General features: G+C 36.9%; 1 protein-coding gene across 4 annotated transcripts in view; it reads left to right on the top strand.

Annotated features, from left to right (window-relative positions):
* UNC5C (unc-5 netrin receptor C) overlaps positions 1 to 17,971 on the top strand; it is a 377,791-nt gene that overhangs the window by 251,202 nt on the left and 108,618 nt on the right. For all 4 annotated transcript variants that reach the window (XM_034440510.3, XM_034440509.3, XM_034440508.3 and 1 more), the window contains exon 3: positions 5,916 to 6,059. In XM_034440510.3, coding sequence (XP_034296401.1) covers positions 5,916 to 6,059 — 144 coding nt within the window. The remainder of the gene's footprint in view (positions 1 to 5,915; positions 6,060 to 17,971) is intronic.

Raw genomic sequence — 17,971 nt, 5'->3', positions numbered from 1 at the left:
GTGAAATTGTATAAATATAACAATTAATTGTGTATGTCCTTAAAATTTGGTGAGGCTAGAAGCCGAAGTAAGGGACAGTGTGGTGGCCTAGAGATGAAGATGTTTGCCTCCCATTCAAAAGGTTGAGAGTTCAATCTTAGTGAGTGACAGATGTTTCTCTATCAGGGTGCAAAGAGAAAATATCTACTGTGAAGTCTACATAGGCATCAGGAAGGGCATCCGGCCAATAAATGCTCAGTTTTTTCAGTTGCTCTGACTCCACCCCAATAAAAAAGGATTACAGGGCCGTAAAAAAAAAACTGGATCCCATCTTGTTTTGTTTTGCATAAATTATTGCTTGTTATATTGTGAATTGCCCAGAGTCAGCTTGAAGTTGAGTACAGCCTAATTTTAAATAGGGAAATGGTTACCTAGTTGTATTGTATCAAGTGCTTGAGAAGAATTTTCTGCTAAATTCAAATCTAGCAATTAAGTTAAGCAGCATAAAATAAAGGTGTCTGTGATTTACACAAAAGTGTGGTCTACCTAATAATGTTAATTAACTGTGTTACGTGCCGCCAACAATTCTCACAATACAGTTGTTCTGCAAAGAAAGCAAATCTCATGATCCGGTATACCACCAAACCAAAATAATCAACATTAACAGACAAATATTTCCCTGAAAAACTCAACAGCTATGAATTAAGGTAAAATTAAGGTTACATTAGGTTAACATTTTTGAAAAATGGGTGAATTAACTACTACCCTCTACAATAAGAGGGTTTTTTGTATCAATATCTGGGTCTGATCTTTTGTTCAAATGACAACTGATTTGTAATTATTCATCTCTTAGATGATGCATAAACTGTCTACATTTCTGATGTAGAGAAATCTAACAAAAAGATAAAATAAATATACCCTTTTTGTGTACTTCTACATCTATTTTTACATCTACTTTAACGAAAATGACATTCAGTATTTTCCTGGGGAACAAAAATCTAGTGCCAGAAAATTCTTCCTATTTTCATCAGACATTAGAATCTGGCAATAAATCTTCTTGCCATCTCCCCCAACCCATTAGTTCTTTAAGGTATTTTTACTGATACTCATATCTTTTTGAATGTGAATAACTCTCTAAAATGTGTTTCTAACTTTACTCCTAAAACATCTTCCATGCAACTTCCATGAAACAGATGCCAGTGGACGACAGTATTTTACAAGGCTGTCTTAAGATAATGTCATAAGATTTCTGATTCTGGTAAAGATTTGGCAGGGAAGTTTGCTACATTAATTGCTTTATTGCTCTATTTTATTTCATCTAGATTTTTAGTCTTAGTTCGCTAGTGGGTTTCACTTACCTTCGCTACCAGTTTGGAACTGTTAGCGCATGCTTCATGCGCACACAGCACTTCTGTGCATGTGCAGAACCTTCTGCGCATGCATAGAGCGTCCGTGATGACGTCCGGGCGGTGGGCGGAGCCTCCCGCCACCGCTACCAATTTGCCTGAATCGGGGCAAACCGGTAGAAACCCACCACTGACTTAGTTGTTAGGAAGGTAGCTAGCTAGCCTTATATCATAACGTGTGTGTGTGTGAGAGAGAGGGGGGGGAGGGAGGGAGAGAGAGAGGGAGGGAGGGAGAGAGGGAGGGAGGGAGGGAGAGAGAGAGAGAGAGAGAGAGAGAGAGAGAGAGAGAGAGAGAGAGAGAGAGAGAGAGAGAGAGAGAGATCCGGCCATGAATGGCGTGAATGAGTTTTTAATGTTTTTAATTTTTCAATGTTTTTTTATAATTATTTTTTAAAATGTATTGTGAGCCGCCCTGAGTCTTCGGAGAGGGGCGGCATATAAATTTAATTAATTAAATTAAATTAAGTGTGTGTGTGTGTGTGTGTGTGTGTGTCTGTTATCCTATTAGAAGTGGCAAGTTTCAGGATGCATCCCTGCTTTTTCTCTCTCTCTTTTGTCAACTGTAATAATCTTTATTTCCACTTCTGTGACTACTGTAGCCTATGAACCGGAGACACATTTACTGCCAACACATTTATGTGGGTTTTGATGCTTTTAACAATTCTACAATAGTCTACTTCACACTGTGTGCTTTTTGTAATCAGTGCTTTTGCAGAACACAATTTTCCAACTGTAAAGACAGACTTTAGGCCCTTTGTCTTTGGAGCCAGGGGCAACAAAACTTGACTCCTGAACTCCGAATAAGAAACCCTTGTACAAAAGGGGGGGGGGATTGCGAACACAGACTAAAATAGCTTAAGGTTAAATTGTGACCTAAAACATTTGATTCATAGGATCCAGAGCATATGTCCAAGTACTTCTGGCTTGTATCATCTATCTGGGGACTATGAATTATCATCTGGCACACTCACTCATGCATGCAACATAATACACAAGCAAGCAAAGTATTTCCTTCATAAATACCTTGCTTGCTTTATATAATATGAGAGCAAGCAAAGAATACATTTAAATATATAAATGTATATTATTATATGTAAATATATATTAAATATATATTTACTTAGCTTTATTTTAGGAACTTTGCAAGTGTTAATTTGAAGAACTTGCTGTATAGGCAATAAAAGTGATAAGAATTTTTAGAAGAATATACCTAGATGCAGATACATCCATTATAGTGCCAGTCCCTAAGCAGACAGTAGTGGTATGCCTTAATGATTATAGTAGCTTTAACATCTGTTATCATGAAATGTTTTGAAAGGCTGGCGTTGAACTACATTAAGGCTAGTTTTCCATCTACTTTGGACCCATACCAATTTGCATATAGGAGTAATAGATCAACTGACGATGCTAGTCTATTGTTGTCCATACTGTACTGAATCATTTGGGAAAAACAGGGGACATATGCGAGGTTGTTATTTGTGGATTATAGCTCTGCCTTTAACACCATTTTACCCAACAGGTTGTTTCTTAAAATGTCCAATTTGGGTATAAATCAGAGGATTTGTTTGTGGATAAACAATTTTCTGACAGATAGGCCACAGTTAGTAAGGATGGGATCTCACCATTCCTCTACTCTGATACTAAGCACAGGAGCCCCTCAGGGTTGTGTGCTAAGCCCTTTCCTTTATTCCTTGTACACACATGACTGCAGCCCATTGTATAACACCAACACAATTATTAAATTTGCAGATGACACAACAGTGGTGGGGCTCATTAATAAGAACAATGAGTCTGCTTACAGAAAGCAAGTACAAGGGCTGACATTGTGGTGTAAAGAAAATAATCTTACACTTAACACCAAAAAACCTAAAGAACTTATAATTGGAGGAAGAGAGATGTACATTTACCATTGTACATAAATGGTGAGGAGGTGGAGAGAGTTGGTAGTTTTAAATTTCTGGGCATTTATATCTCGGAGGACCTCTCATGGACTATGAATGTTAACATACTTGTGAAGAAGGCACAGAAGAGGCTGTACTTCTGCATCCTGAGAATGTTCAGGAAGATAAATCTATCTCAGCATCTACTTCTGTCCTACTATCGCAGCACCATTGAGAGCATCCTGACATACTGCATTCTTGCATGGTATGGGAGCAGCTCTGTAGCAGACAAAAAAGCTCTACAGAGAATCATTAAAACTGCCCAGAATATTATTGGGCTCCAACTACCAGCCCTGGACGACATCTTTGAATCTCACTGTTTGAGAAAGTTGCATAACATTCTTAGAGACTCTTCCCATCCTGCTTACAATCTTTTTGGACTGTTGCCTTCTGGCAGAAGATACAGAACAATTAAAATTCGGACCACATGTTTTTTGAATAGTTTTTATCCCAGAGATATAATTGCACTCAACAATGAACTAAAGGGCCATCATCAGTGAGCTGTTGGACAGCATTACTTGGTCTGTTGTGTAGATGTTTGGGTGGTTTAGGGGTGGGGAATTGTGGTGGGTGGGAATGTGTTTGGGGATTGTTATGTGTGTTGGACCTGGTCTTTGGGTGTTAAGTGAATTTCGTTGTATGGGTATACTGTGTATACATGTACAATGACAATAAAAAGAAAAAAAAGAGTTGTATGTCTAATCTGCTCTGTGCTCGTCAAGTATGCCTTATATGAAAAGATGAAGTAGGTTAAAAAGGCTATTGCTAAAAAAAGAAAAGGTATACATTAATCTGAAAGGAAGGGACATGGTGGCTCAGTGGCTAAGATACTGAGCTTGTTGATTAGAAAGGTCGGCAGTTCAGCGGTTCGAATCCCTAATGCCGCGTAACAGAGTGAGCTCCCATTACTTGTCCCAGTTTCTGCCAACCTAGCAGTTTGAAAGCACGTAAAAAATGCAAGTGGAAAAATAGGGACCACCTTTGGTGGAAAGGTAACCATTCTGTGCGCCTTTGGCACACCGGCCGGCCACATGACTACGGAGATGTCTTCGGACAGCGCTGGCTCTTCGGCTTTGAAACGGAGATGAGCACTGTCCCCTAGAGTCAGGAACGACTAGCACATATGTGCAAGGGGAACCTTTACCTTTACTTTTAAGCTGAAAGGAAGGGCCACATGTCAGAAAACATCCCTTCCACCAAGCAAGTCTTCCATTCCCTCAAAGGAAGGGAATGCTTTTGAAGACTCTCATCACATTGGTTTAGAGTGTAGACTCACACCTGGATCCTCATTTAAGCTTCAGACAGGACACTCACAGCTTGGCTTCATTCAGGCAACTCTCCAACCTTAGGGTTTTTTCCTGATTGGCAGACAGGATGCTGTATCCATGCCTTCTCTTCCCTATTCCATTAGCTTTGTTGACATTATCTAGGCTCTAAGCTACTTATGACTCCTCACTTACAGAGAAGACAGCATGTTAGCAACTGTTGAGGGCAATTCAAGAAGATCACAAGAATATAAACTAAGCAACAGCAATTACAACAGTTCATTTCTTCTAAAAAGAGAAAGCCCAAGAATAGAAAAAAGGAAGTTCAAATTGTCACAGGCATTTTAAAGCAAATATAGGCTTTAATGTAGACCCAATACCTAAAAATATAATAAAAAATAAAAAATAGACTCAAATCTAATAACTGAAACAATAGCAACTGTCTATAGCAAACCCTTGGATATGAAATGTATGAATAAATATTTTATCAACAATGGGAAGAGCTGTGTTTTTTCTTTGTCACTCAGTATCCCACTGTAATTTAAAATCACAGTATGGATCAGTAAATGAAGGCTACTCAGCATGTTGTAAATCTTGTGTAGGTTCTAGAAGTTATAATTAAAGTGCAAGCTTGGGATATATTATATTAGATATCTATGATCTTTGCAATCGGTAGCATGACTTTACACTATGTGAAAAGTATTGTTTTTTAAGAATGAAAAAAACATGATCCAGTTTAAAAGCTATTTGATGCCCAACTAATGTAAGTGAGCATAACTTGATTAATTTTATATCACTGGCAATAATCTACTACTTATTTTAACTTTGATTTATAATTATGTGCCTAACTACCCTGTTTTCCCCAAAATAAGACATCCCCTGATAATAAGGCCAATTGGGCTTTTGAGCGCATGGCAATAGGGCCAAGCGCTTATTTCAGGGTTCAAAAAAAAATATAAGACAGGGTCTTATTTTCAGGAAAACATGGTATGTGAAATACATCTTTTATAAAAATGCATATTTTTCCCTTCTTCTTACCTTCGTCACTTCCTCAGTAAGGTACCGTGTTTCCCTGAAAATAAGACCTATCCTGAAAATATCCCCTAGCATCTTTTCTGTGCATGTGCCCAATATAAGCCCTATCCCCAAAATAAGCAAGCTCTACTTACTTATATTTTTAAAAAGTATATGTGTTTCAAAGATGTCTTAAAAACGCTTGCTTGTCATGCAACTGCTCCCTTTTCCATACCAATGAGTTACTTACATACTGCTATGAAATGTCAAATTCTGAAATCAATATAGACATATTGATTATGTTTTAATAGGACTCATTGTTCGAGAGGTAAGCATTGAGATTTCACGGCAACAAGTTGAAGAACTCTTTGGACCCGAAGACTACTGGTGCCAGTGTGTGGCTTGGAGTTCTGCAGGCACAACCAAGAGTAGGAAGGCCTATGTCCGTATTGCATGTAAGTATTTCCTTCTTAACTTTGCTAGAAAGCTTTTTTTAAATATTGTAATGAAATTAAAGTTATTTCATTATTTTGCTTTGTGACAGAATCTAACTCAGTAGAATTTCATTAAACTTTTATTTGTGTTAGCATTTATGTTTGTGTAGAGTTCTAAAAAAAATTGTATCCCAAATTACGTTTGATAAGTGTAGCATGTATACTGTATTAGCGATTTTGCTATTGCATCACAGATATACTTTTTGTACATACAGAAAATTTTACTACCGGTTCTGTGGGTGTGGCTTGGTGAGTGTGGCATGGCTTGGTGGGCGCTTTGTGGGCATGGCAGGGGAAGGATACTATAGAATCTCCATTCCCTCCTCAATCCAGGGGAAGGTTACTGCAAAATCCCCATTTACTCCCGATCAGCTGGGATTTGGGAGGCAGAGAATAGATGGAGGCGGGACCAGTCAGAATTTTTACTACCGATTCTCCAAACTACTCAAAATTTCTACTACCAGTTCTCCAGAACTGGTCAGAACCTGCTGAAACCCACCTCTGATTCAGATATTTACTTTAAATCTCTTGTTTAAAGTGTTCCTTCCTGAAAAATAAGTGAAATTATCAGGTTTTTTAAAATTCTGCCTTTATTACTTTAGAAGCAACTCAAGGTGATGAACATACATAAAACTCCTTCCTCCTCCTATTTTCCACACAAGAATTCTGTGAGATAGGTTGGACTGAGAGAGAGTGAAATGAATAAATTATTTATTTATTATGAAATTTATTTGCTGCCCATCTCATGCCTAAGACAGACAAATTTCATGCCTAAAACAGGAATAGAACTCTTAGTCTCTTGGTTTCTGGGCCAGCGTATTAACCACTAGACCAATTGGCACAGACTTATTATCTCTTCTTTCAAAATGATTATTACTCCATTCATCCGCCAGTAAGTCTTCTTGTTTGTTGTCTATTTTTGACAAACGTTATTTCTGAATTTGGAAAAAAAGGCTACTATAATACACTTTTATTGCTACTGCATCTAGTTTTGTTATTGTTTTTAAAGTAATAATATATGTAGCCAATACTTTTGTGAAATTTCTTTTAAGATCAAAATTTCATCCACGGCACAAAGTAATTCAAATCTAAGTGAAAAGGAAAACCATACTTTAAAAAGTATACATTCAACATTTTAGTGTGAATGGGGAGATAGGTGGCTATATAAATTTGATTAATAATGAGTAGAGCCATAGTCTAGAAGTGAAGGCACTCTTCTCCCACTCAGAAAGTTGACAGTTCGATCCTAGGCAGTGGCAGATGTTTCTCTATCAGGGTGCAAAGAGAAAATATCTTCTGTGAACTCCGCATAGGTGTCAGGAAAGGCATCCAGCTAGTAAACGCTCAGTTTCACTCAAGTCACCCTGACTCTACCCCAAAACAAATGAATTAAGGAGTAGTAAAAAGAAAAAAAAATGATTAAGAAATAAATATGTGACATTGGAAAGCCAAGAAGAGCAAATAATAGTTCAGTACATTGAAATTAACAGAAATATTATGACCTGGCAGCTGAATGAATATTTCCAGTTATTAACATCAATAACTGCCACTTCAGCATAATGGTTTCTCAAATGTAGTGTGGTACATCAATTGCCAATGAAACTGTCATCAAGAAAATAGAAGAGCCAAGTTATAAAAGTTGTGACGTCAAAACCAAGCATGGTCTCCAGAGCTCCTCCAAAAATTTTAGCTGAATTGAATTATTAATGTGACAAAGGTGAAAGTATGAAATGCATAGAATTTATTGTGTTAACAATATTGGAAGCAATTTCTGATGCTTTTTTGTGCTGACTCTACTGACATATGTAGGATTCTCAAGTCATTCAAAAGATAAATGTTGTTCCAGTTCTGAAAAGCATTGCACCACTTGGCAATAAAACCTCTTAAGTTTAGTCACTTGATTCTCCATATTTATTTATTATGCTGAACATAAATTGCAAAAAGTGGGAATAAGTCTTGATTGTTAAACATATCGTGAATACTTCTTTTGGTGCTGAAGATTAAATGAAAATGAATAAGGTTTTATTTTTCTCAAATTCACAATTCAACTTTGGATATTGATTTCCCTTGATGGATTCGTGAACTTTAGAGTTGCACCATGTAGGTCCATTAATGTGTCAGAACTGAAGTGTGCTGCGACTAATGGCCTTCCATCTAGAGAAACTGTCTGCAGTCAAACAAATAGTTATTTTATCCAAATAAAGCTTTTGACAGGATAAATATAATCCATGGTAGTAGATTAGATCTGTGTAATCATTTCATTCCACTGCTTTTAATAGGTTGAAGAAAGAATGGATAACAGTCTATTTTGCTTTAAATAGAGAAGAGAATAAGATTGCAAAAAGGTCCTTAACTTACATCCATCTTAATAGTATATTATTTCTTCTACTCTGTTCTTCCCTACTTTCCTGGGCATTATTCAAGGCGAACAGAAACACAGATACTCACCTTACTATACAAATATTTAATTTCCATTAATTTTCAAAGCGAAGACTCTCTTCTAAAGCAGTATTTGCACTGGAGATTCTCATTCTACCATCATGTGGATAAAATGAGTTTACTCTGACTTAACAATGAAAGCCAGGCCATTACTCAGAGTCAGCCTTTCTTTGCCTTTGGGGAAGTGAAATAAACAAGTTATGGTGAATGCTCACTGGAAACTGTCTATCAGTCTGGCATTTAGCCTGACATTTTAGTGAAAGAGAATCACACTTCTATGAATAAATTCCGAAACCCTTTTATCAGAATGTGCAATTTTTCCATGAAACACTATAAAACTATTAAAATAATTCCTAAACAAGAATTCTTAAGAAACATAAAGAGTGTTGAAACAGAAACATATTTTGTTTCAGTATCATCTACTAAATCCTAATTTCAAATTTCAAATTAATGCTTAAGGTTGGGGGTTTTGTTGTTTCTTTAGTTTAGTGAATAGGTTTGTTTGATTTTTTTGGGTGATGCTTGCCAGTGCAGGAAATTAAGGTAAACAAGTGATTACCAAGTTTTTTTTCCCCAATACCAAAGTGCACAATTTTTTTAAAAAATTCCTAAACTTAAAAGCCAGAGCTACATGTTTTATCACTTGACTGCCCCATCTAGAAATGGCATTCACAGATGAATTAAAACCATCATGTTTATTCTGATTGGAGCATTTTTATTCCATCAGTTGCATAAGAATTGCATTTCATCCATTCTATCCTATTTCTAGTAAATGGAAGTCAACCATATTGAAATTAAAATATGTTAACTTGACAAGTTATCCTGGTGCTATTCAACGCAGCATATTTTTAACACATCTCATTTTTTCCAGCTAAAAACCTGAATCAGCAGTGCATTTTTTGTCTTCTGTTAACCATATATTTTCCAGATTTAACATACTTATTTTATACGTGAAATAGACTAGGGTGGTATAACACATGTTTCTTTTTGTGGATATAAAGTTATGGATAGAATATGACTTTTTTTTATGAAGGGACAGCATTGGCAATCAGCATTTGTTATAAGTTTCTATCACTGAATACATTTGAAAAGAGTACTGTAGCTCAATAGCTTTATCTCAATAGCTTCTGGGGCCTGAGTTTTTTCATTATTATTTTATAGCACTTATAAAAAGCAGAAAGCTGGCTAGGAATATCTGCACTGATATAAAAAAGTGCTTTTTACAGATTTTTCATAGAACAGAGAACAAATTTTATAGAACGGAAAGAGACTTCACAGAACAAATCTGCATGATTTACCTCATGTTCAGTAAATCAATCATCTTGTCTACTAAAACTGTGCTGCCCTGAGTTTAGTAGGGCTTATCGCTGGATGTATATATGTAATGTTTCTGTGATATTTAAAGCTCGAATGGATAAACATCTGCATGTTAACTATGCTTCCATATCTTCCAGTTACAATTATATAAGTATTTATTAAGTAAAAGATGCAAGCTCTAGCATTTTACTGAGAGTATGTTTTTGGCAACAAGCATATATTTAGCCTCTGGGGAGCTTTCTGACTGTTAAATGTCAAAATAACTATTCATTTAAAGTACTAGTAATGAGTCCAAGACAAATTGAAAAATGCTGCATACGTTGTTTTAAATGCTGAAATGAATTAAAAAAAAAAAACTACGGTAAAATTATGGGATGTATTTGTTTTTGGTTTTTTGCCAGGGTACTCATGATAGATTGCCAGCATATCATATTTAAATTTTTAATTGAAGTTATTGTTATCTAATGTATCAGGGTTATGTATCAGGGTAGTTGGTGTGACTGTAATTAGCTTCCTACAGCAGGATTTATGGATGATATCTCCTCCTCTCTATGTTGAAGTTCTTCAAATACTTCACTTAAGTGTGATGGATTGATTCAAGCTAACCTGGAAAATATCAAAAAATTGTGGCTTATTAGCTAATTGGGACACACTAGCTTTTCATGTCATTTGATCAATATGCAACTATGAATTCATGGACTTTCATGTAATGTTGAACCTTTTATACAACTTCCTAGTATGGTTTATAATTAATATTTATTACAACAACAACAACAGCAGCAATGTCATTCTGACTAAAATGAGGAATCTTTGAATTTTTTTTTTAAAGGAAGATTGGAGAAAAATTGCTTCGATAATCCAAATAAATATACTACAAAGTGCTTTTAGAAGCAGCAGTTTTGAATTTTTAAATATCTGCTTTTGGACTTCTATTTTTAGGTAAATAGCTACACTGGTTACTTTGGAGAGTTAGGCAATGTGAAAATCCTCTAATTTATGTTGGCAGAATAATTACTGTTAAATGATCAAACTCTTGGCCTGAAATGAAACAGTAGCAGTGGTAGGCTTAGTGCTGAAAACTTAATCTTACTAAAATATGCAGAATGTTCACCACAGGTCATTCACAACATTTAAATTACAACAAGGGTAGGTTTCTTATAAATACAGAGTGCCCTTTCTAAGCATATGTTGGGTGGAGAAGGAAAAGGGAAAAATCTGGCCCTGCAGACTCTACAGGATAGCGGGACACCTTCGCTGCCTCCCTTTATGTCCAAAGTTTCATGATTTTATCACTATTCTGTTCACATTCAATCTAGATAATAAATCAAGGATTTGTAAAATAATAATAATAATAATTAGCATGATCCAGTGGTTAAAATATTTAAATTCCAAAGCCTGATGAAATGTGACTTCAGAAAGTAATTACGGCAAGGTATTTAAGTTATTATTTCTAATGAGAGCTTAGAAACTTGCAATATCATTCATTAACCAAATCCAAATATGCACAAACCCTTGATTGTGGCATGCATGCAAACCAGTGGCGGGTTTATTTATTTATTTTTATTTTCGTCAAGCATGTATTTAATAACAGATACAAGTGTAAACATAATTATAAATACATGAAAAGGATACAAATAAAAGAAAACATTAGGACAGGGATGGTAGGCACTCTGGTGCGCTTATGCACGCCCCTTATGCATGCTCCCGGTTCGGTCCAGTTCTGTAGAACCGATAGTAAAACCGGCGGGAGGCTCTGCCCATCCGCCACAACATCGTCATGGGTGATCTGTGCATGCGCAGAAGTGCTCGTGCGCGCTCCCATTGCAAACCAGTAGTAAAGGTATGTAGAACCCACCCCTGATGCAAACATGTAAAAAAATCAATTTGCCTGGTCCAGTGGTTAAAATATTTAAATACCAAAGCCTAATGAAATGTGAAGTTTGTGACAAACACACACACAAACAAATCAAACAAAATAGAAACAGCAACAATGCTGATTAATACTTTCGGGGGAAAGACATGTAATTGTTTGAAAGTAAGAAAATATTTTCACACAGTTCTAAGTCCTTCCCTCCAAGTATTTTTGTGATTCCTCAGCCATTACCTTGAAACTTTAGAACAGGCAATGAATATTCCAATGTATTATGTTCTTATTGCTTGAATATTTTAAAATTGCTTAATTTTTTTATTACAAAATAATCATACATTGATTGGAGGAAACAGGTTTATTATTTGAATGAATGACCATCTAGAAATTATTAGGATGAATGACCATCTAGAAATTATTAGGATGAATGACCATCTAGAAAAACTGTGAAAGATTTGGAAAAACTAGTGAATATATCTATGATGACTTACCTGTTTAAAGTTGTTAAAATAATTTCGCTAGAATGTCACTCTAGCCTAACCTATTTATATATCATATTTATATAGCCACCCATTTCACATGAAATTATTGATTCAAGTTTAACACTTATTCAGTTATCTTCAACTTGTGAAAACCAGCAATGAATCAGACAGATTAAATAGAAATTCCTTTCTGTTGAAAACGATTCTGTGGGAATCTTGTGAAAAATATCATCATTTGAGAATGATTTCTTACACTAAATAAATTACAGCAAATCTACCAATGTTTGCCTATATCAATTACTCTTACTTTTAGTGAACTTTATACAACATTTACCAAAGGTGAGGCCTCTTAAATAAAAGCAGGCCCCATATACAATTATTATATAAATTACATTAAATGTTGAAATTGATTGACATTTTCTTCTTCCTCCTCCTCTTCTTCTTCCTCTTCTTTCTTGTGTATATATGTATATGTATAGGATATATGCATTCAATATACATAAACATTTACTGGATACATATATCCTATAGATAGTTTTCCAGATATAAGCCTTATTGGTTTCTGTAAGATACTATCAGTAAAGTTTTCAATCTGAATGTTTAGGGGATTTATATATATATTATGATATAATTTGGTGTGGGATGTTTAATAGAAGCAGGAATCAATCTGTGTTTCCAATGCTCATGTAAATCTAGTGATACTGCTTCTATCATAGTTGTATCTGTCTGTGTTACAGAATAAAGCTTTGTCTAAAAATAATGGGCTATATGTATCTTCATATCATCATATATATACATTTTAAATATCTTATTGTCTTATAGGAAGAGAGCCATATTACTTCATGGTAGCTAGTCATAAAACCAGAAATCTGGTGACAACTTTTCCGACTAACTTATGCATTTAATAAAATCTGTTATTCAGAAAAGGGGCTACCAGATTTTTCATTTTTACTCTCACCCTGGAATCTTAACTGCCATTGCGTGTCCATATCTGAATTTGAAAACTCAAGTGAATGATTTCCATGGTCTTTAAAGTTGAATAATTTGAAATTATGTATTGAAGGTGGTGCTTACGCATAGCTATTTTCCTCAAAATCAAGATTTCTGTTGCATAAAAATATAACTACAAACTATCCCAGTTTTTCATAGAATTCTGCTTCATTTGTTTTAGAAGTCTTAGCTAGGATTACTGGCAAGTACATGTGAAAGAAATAAGTCCTTAAAGTCTACCAAGGGCAGAAATCCATATGCTTTTTTGATAATAATGCAACATAGTGTAGTATGTTCCCAGTTTATATTTAATTCCTGACGGACAAGTGTCTTTTATGTTTATACATTAGTCACCCTTGTATTACCACTGCCTTGAAGGCACCTCACCTAGCTCTTATCACATTTTGCAGAACATGATAAAAGATATCCTTTCACTTTACCCATAAACAACTTCCATCATAGTAAAGTCCAGCAAAGGTATTAGAAGGAGATTAAGTGACCATTTTTAGGGGGGAAATGAATTATGAATTTAAAGTAGAAGTGGTAAAGCAAAAATCTGATCTTAACTGGCAAAGAAATTTTTTTTTGTTTTTATTGAATTTATATACCGCCCTACTCCCGAAGGACTCAGGGCGGTGAACAGCCATAGAATAAAACATATAAATACAAAATTTAAAATAAAATAAAACGAATTAAATAATTTGGCTGAACAAATTTAAAACCCCAATAATTTAAAAACAAATTTAAAATTTCCATTTAAAAAGGGGAAAGACTTAGGTCAGGCCACCTTGATGAAATAAGAAAGTCTTGAGCGCGCGACGGAAGGTACGCAGATCTGGGATCCTCCGTATCTCTGGGGGGAGCTCGTTCCAGATAGTAGGTGCCCCCACAGAGAAGGCTCTCCCCCGGGGGCCGCCAGTTGACATTGTTTGGCCAACGGCACCCGGAGGAGCCCCTCTCTATGGGAGCATACTGGTCAGTGGGAGGCTATTGGTGGTAGCAGGCAGTCCCATAGATAACCAGGTCCTAAGCCATGGAGCGCTCTAAAGGTGATAACCAAAATCTTGAAGCGCACTCGAAAGACCACCGAGAGCCAGTGCAGCTCGTGCAGGAGAGGTGTTATATGGGAGCGCCACATCGCTCCCATCACCACCCGCGCGGCCGCACTCCACGCCAGTTGGAGCCTCCGAGTGCTCCTCAAGGGGAGCCCCATGTAGAGAGCATTACAATAGTCCAGACGGGAGGTGACGAGGGCATGAGTGACGGTGCGTAAGGAATGCTGTGCTTATTAGAAAGTGTTATTGTTTCAAATAGAAAAGAAAATAGATAAACTGAGTGGCTACTTGTTAGAAACACACTACATTATTTTATTTGATAAAACTTCAGTTTTACTTCCTGTGGTTCTCAGAAATATATCTGTGTTTTTGTAAGATTGAGACTTTCTATATGATATAGGAAATCATATTTCTGACTTAATCTATTCCATTTAATAGTAGACTACAGCAGTGATGGCTAACCTTTTCCGGACCGAGTGCCCAAAGTGCGCACACATGCATGTGAATGCGCACGCGTGCACCCAAACCCCCAAAATGCAATGTGTGTGTTGCCCCTACACATTCTCCCCACTCTGTGCAAGTGCACATGCGCCCTGCCCCCTGCACATGCGTGCATGCTCCCTTCCACATGCCCTAGCTCCCCACCGGCGGGAGGCTAATGCGCATGCATGGTGGAGCTGAACTGGGGCAATGGTTCGTGTGCCCAAATGCCATAGGTTTGCCATCACGGGACTATAGTATAGTCTATTACTAAATGGAATAGATTAACTCAGAAATATGACTGCATCTTGTGTGACCCAAGTTTATTATGGAATAGCTGTTCCTAACTTGAGGGCCTGGAGATGTGTCCTTCTCAGCCATTGTCACGAGTGGCACGCTGGTTAGGGAGACCATGTCAAACATATTTTGAGGGAACCAAACTAGGGAACTATTAAAATGCACTGGATTAATATTTTAATAGCAAGATTTCTGTATGTGAAATGACTTTGCGTTTAGTCAACCACCTTGATTTTAATGAATTTAATGCCAGGATATTTTTAAATTATTAAGTTTATTTTAATGAAAATTAATGGAAGAACTGTGGATGAATTCACTGAGAAAAGAACAAGCAAGGTGAGATGGAACTGCATATTTTTAAAAAGAGAACTTTGGGTTGTTTTTAATTTATGCCATAAACAATGAGTTGTGTCTCACTGTTGTTGGGAGTTTTTCAGGCACAGGCTTGTATTTACAGAAACTTATTCTGAACTTGCTGTCTACAAGCTGGTGTACCTCCCAAGAGTTTTGCACAGAAGTTCCTAAAATTCTCAATAGCATCTCCGACAGCTATTTCCCAACACAACTGGAAGGTATCAGTTTAGGGAAGAGTACTTTAGATATGTAAATACATTCAGTGCAATAATCATAATAATCACATGAACCCTGGAGGATAACATTGGATCTGGATTTTAAAAGTGCCAACAGAAAATTGAACAGGGAAAAAAAATCAGATTTAATAACTTCCCTCCTCTCCCTCCCTTCCCCCTCCCTCTCCTGATTGGTTCACTAATGGAATTGCCACCAATAAGCACATATCACAGCTAATCAGTGTCTGTTAGTGTAAGGGAATAGTAGACTACCATTCTAAGTACGCAAAGTTCCCGCCTGGACTACTGTAATGCTCTCTACATGGGGCTCCCCTTGAAGAGCACCCGGAGACTCCAACTGATCCAGAACGCGGCCGCGCGGGTGATTATGGGAGTGACTTGGCGCTCCCATGTAACACCTCTCCTGCATGAGCTGCACTGGCTTCCGGTGGTCTTCCAGGTGCGATTCAAGGTATTGGTTACCATCTTCAGAGCACTCCATGGCTTAGGACCTGGGTACTTACAAGACCGCCTTCTGCTACCAATAGCCTCCCACCGGCCAGTACGCTCCCACAGAGAGGGGCTCCTCCGGGTGCCGTTGGCCAAACAATGTCAGCTGGCGACTCCCAGGGGGAGAGCCTTCTCTGTGGGGTCACCTGCCCTCTGGAATGAATTGCCCCCCGAGATACAGAGGATTCCCGACTTACGCACCTTTCATTGTGCCCTCAAGACGCTTTTATTTCAACAAGCCGGGCTGGCCTAATTTTTAATCTTTTAATTTTTAACTTTTAATTTTTTAAAACGGGTTATTTTATTCTAATAGATATGGGCCAAATTATTTAATATTTCTTAAATTGTTTTTTAAATTTTATATCTGTGTGTTTTATCTTGGCTGTACACCGCCCTGAGTCCTCCTGGGAGAAGGGCGGTATATAAATTAGATTAATAAATAAATAAATAAACAAAAGGAAGCAACCAACAAGCTGCCTTGTAAATACACAATTACGCCCTTTCTTTAAAAAGGATATTATTCACTTGATAATCTCCAATGGGTACTTTAAGGACATTACATTTTATCATGCCAGTCCTTTTAGTTTGTAGATCACTGACCTGGTGGAGACGAATGATGTCATTTCAAATGTTACACCACATCGTTCCATGCTGAGGGAAATAAACAAAAAGAAAAGAAACTCCTTCCGAAGTGTGTGTGAGAAAAAGAAATATTATATGTGGCTGGCTGTGTCACTTTTTTTCAGCAGGCAAAACAGGGTTTACAAGGAAGCAGTAACAACAAATTATCACTATTACAAGTTAATAAACTTTTAATCAATTTCTAGAATGATTCTTTCATAAACATAGTGTGTTAGGAACGGAGAAGATTAAAAACTTGTACGTTAACTTCAAGTTTGAATTAATGCTTTAGAGAGCCAAAACCAGACTCCAGGAACTAGCTTAGATTTTTATCTATTCCAAGTATACTCCTTTTTCTTTCACTGCAGTAAATATAAATGTTCCTAGTTTATTATCTTGAAGTTCTTTATCACTGTATCTATGTATGCTACTGCAATTATTACTGTATTTTTCTTTTTGTCATCCTAAATTTAAAATGGCACGGTGCCCTAATAATCTTTAGAGAGAGAGGGAGAAATGCAAGCTGTGTGAAGCGATGAAGGGTTTTTAGCAGATTTTGTGCCTGAATAAAAAGTTCATTTTATTTCGTGTATATTCTACCTTTCTCCCTGAGACACAAATTCATATAAGGGGAGGGGATTATCTCTCATCAATTTATTTCTTAACTGTGGCATAAACTAAGCTAAAAAGGAGATGGATCCAAGTCAGCGATTGTGTAGTTAAACTCACGAGTTCTCAGTCCAGAATAACAGATTTCGAGGGGACCTTGGAGGTCTTCTAGACCAACTCCCTGCTCAAGCAAGAAACACTACACCATTTCAGGCAAATGTCTGTCCAGTCTCTTTTTAAAAATGCAGTAACGCAGCACCCACAACTTCTGAAGCCGTTCCACTGATTAATTGCACGGTCAGGAAATTTCTCCTTAGTTCTAGGTTGGTTCTCTCCTTGATTAGTTTCTATCCAGCCCTTTAACCCAAGATGGCTGGCAGGAGAACATAAATTCAACAGCAGATTAAGCTAATACAGAACAGTTCCAACTACACACTTTAAGGCAGCAGGCTAATTGCTCTGCCCTCCAATTTCTTGCTGGTTGTTCATTTCTCCATTGGAACTGCTGGCTGGTTGTAGCAACGAATGCCGCAGTGCACCAAGATGTATCATGGGAACAGAACAACACATACTGTAGGTATTTGTCCTGCTGGTGCATTTGTACTGGTGGCTTTCAGCTCATACAAACAGAGAAATG

Source organism: Pantherophis guttatus, chromosome 8, assembly GCF_059756535.1.
Source record: "Pantherophis guttatus breed Tessera chromosome 8, ASM5975653v1, whole genome shotgun sequence".
NCBI lineage: Eukaryota > Metazoa > Chordata > Lepidosauria > Squamata > Colubridae > Pantherophis > Pantherophis guttatus.
This window is presented reverse-complemented; position numbering and strand designations above follow the sequence as displayed.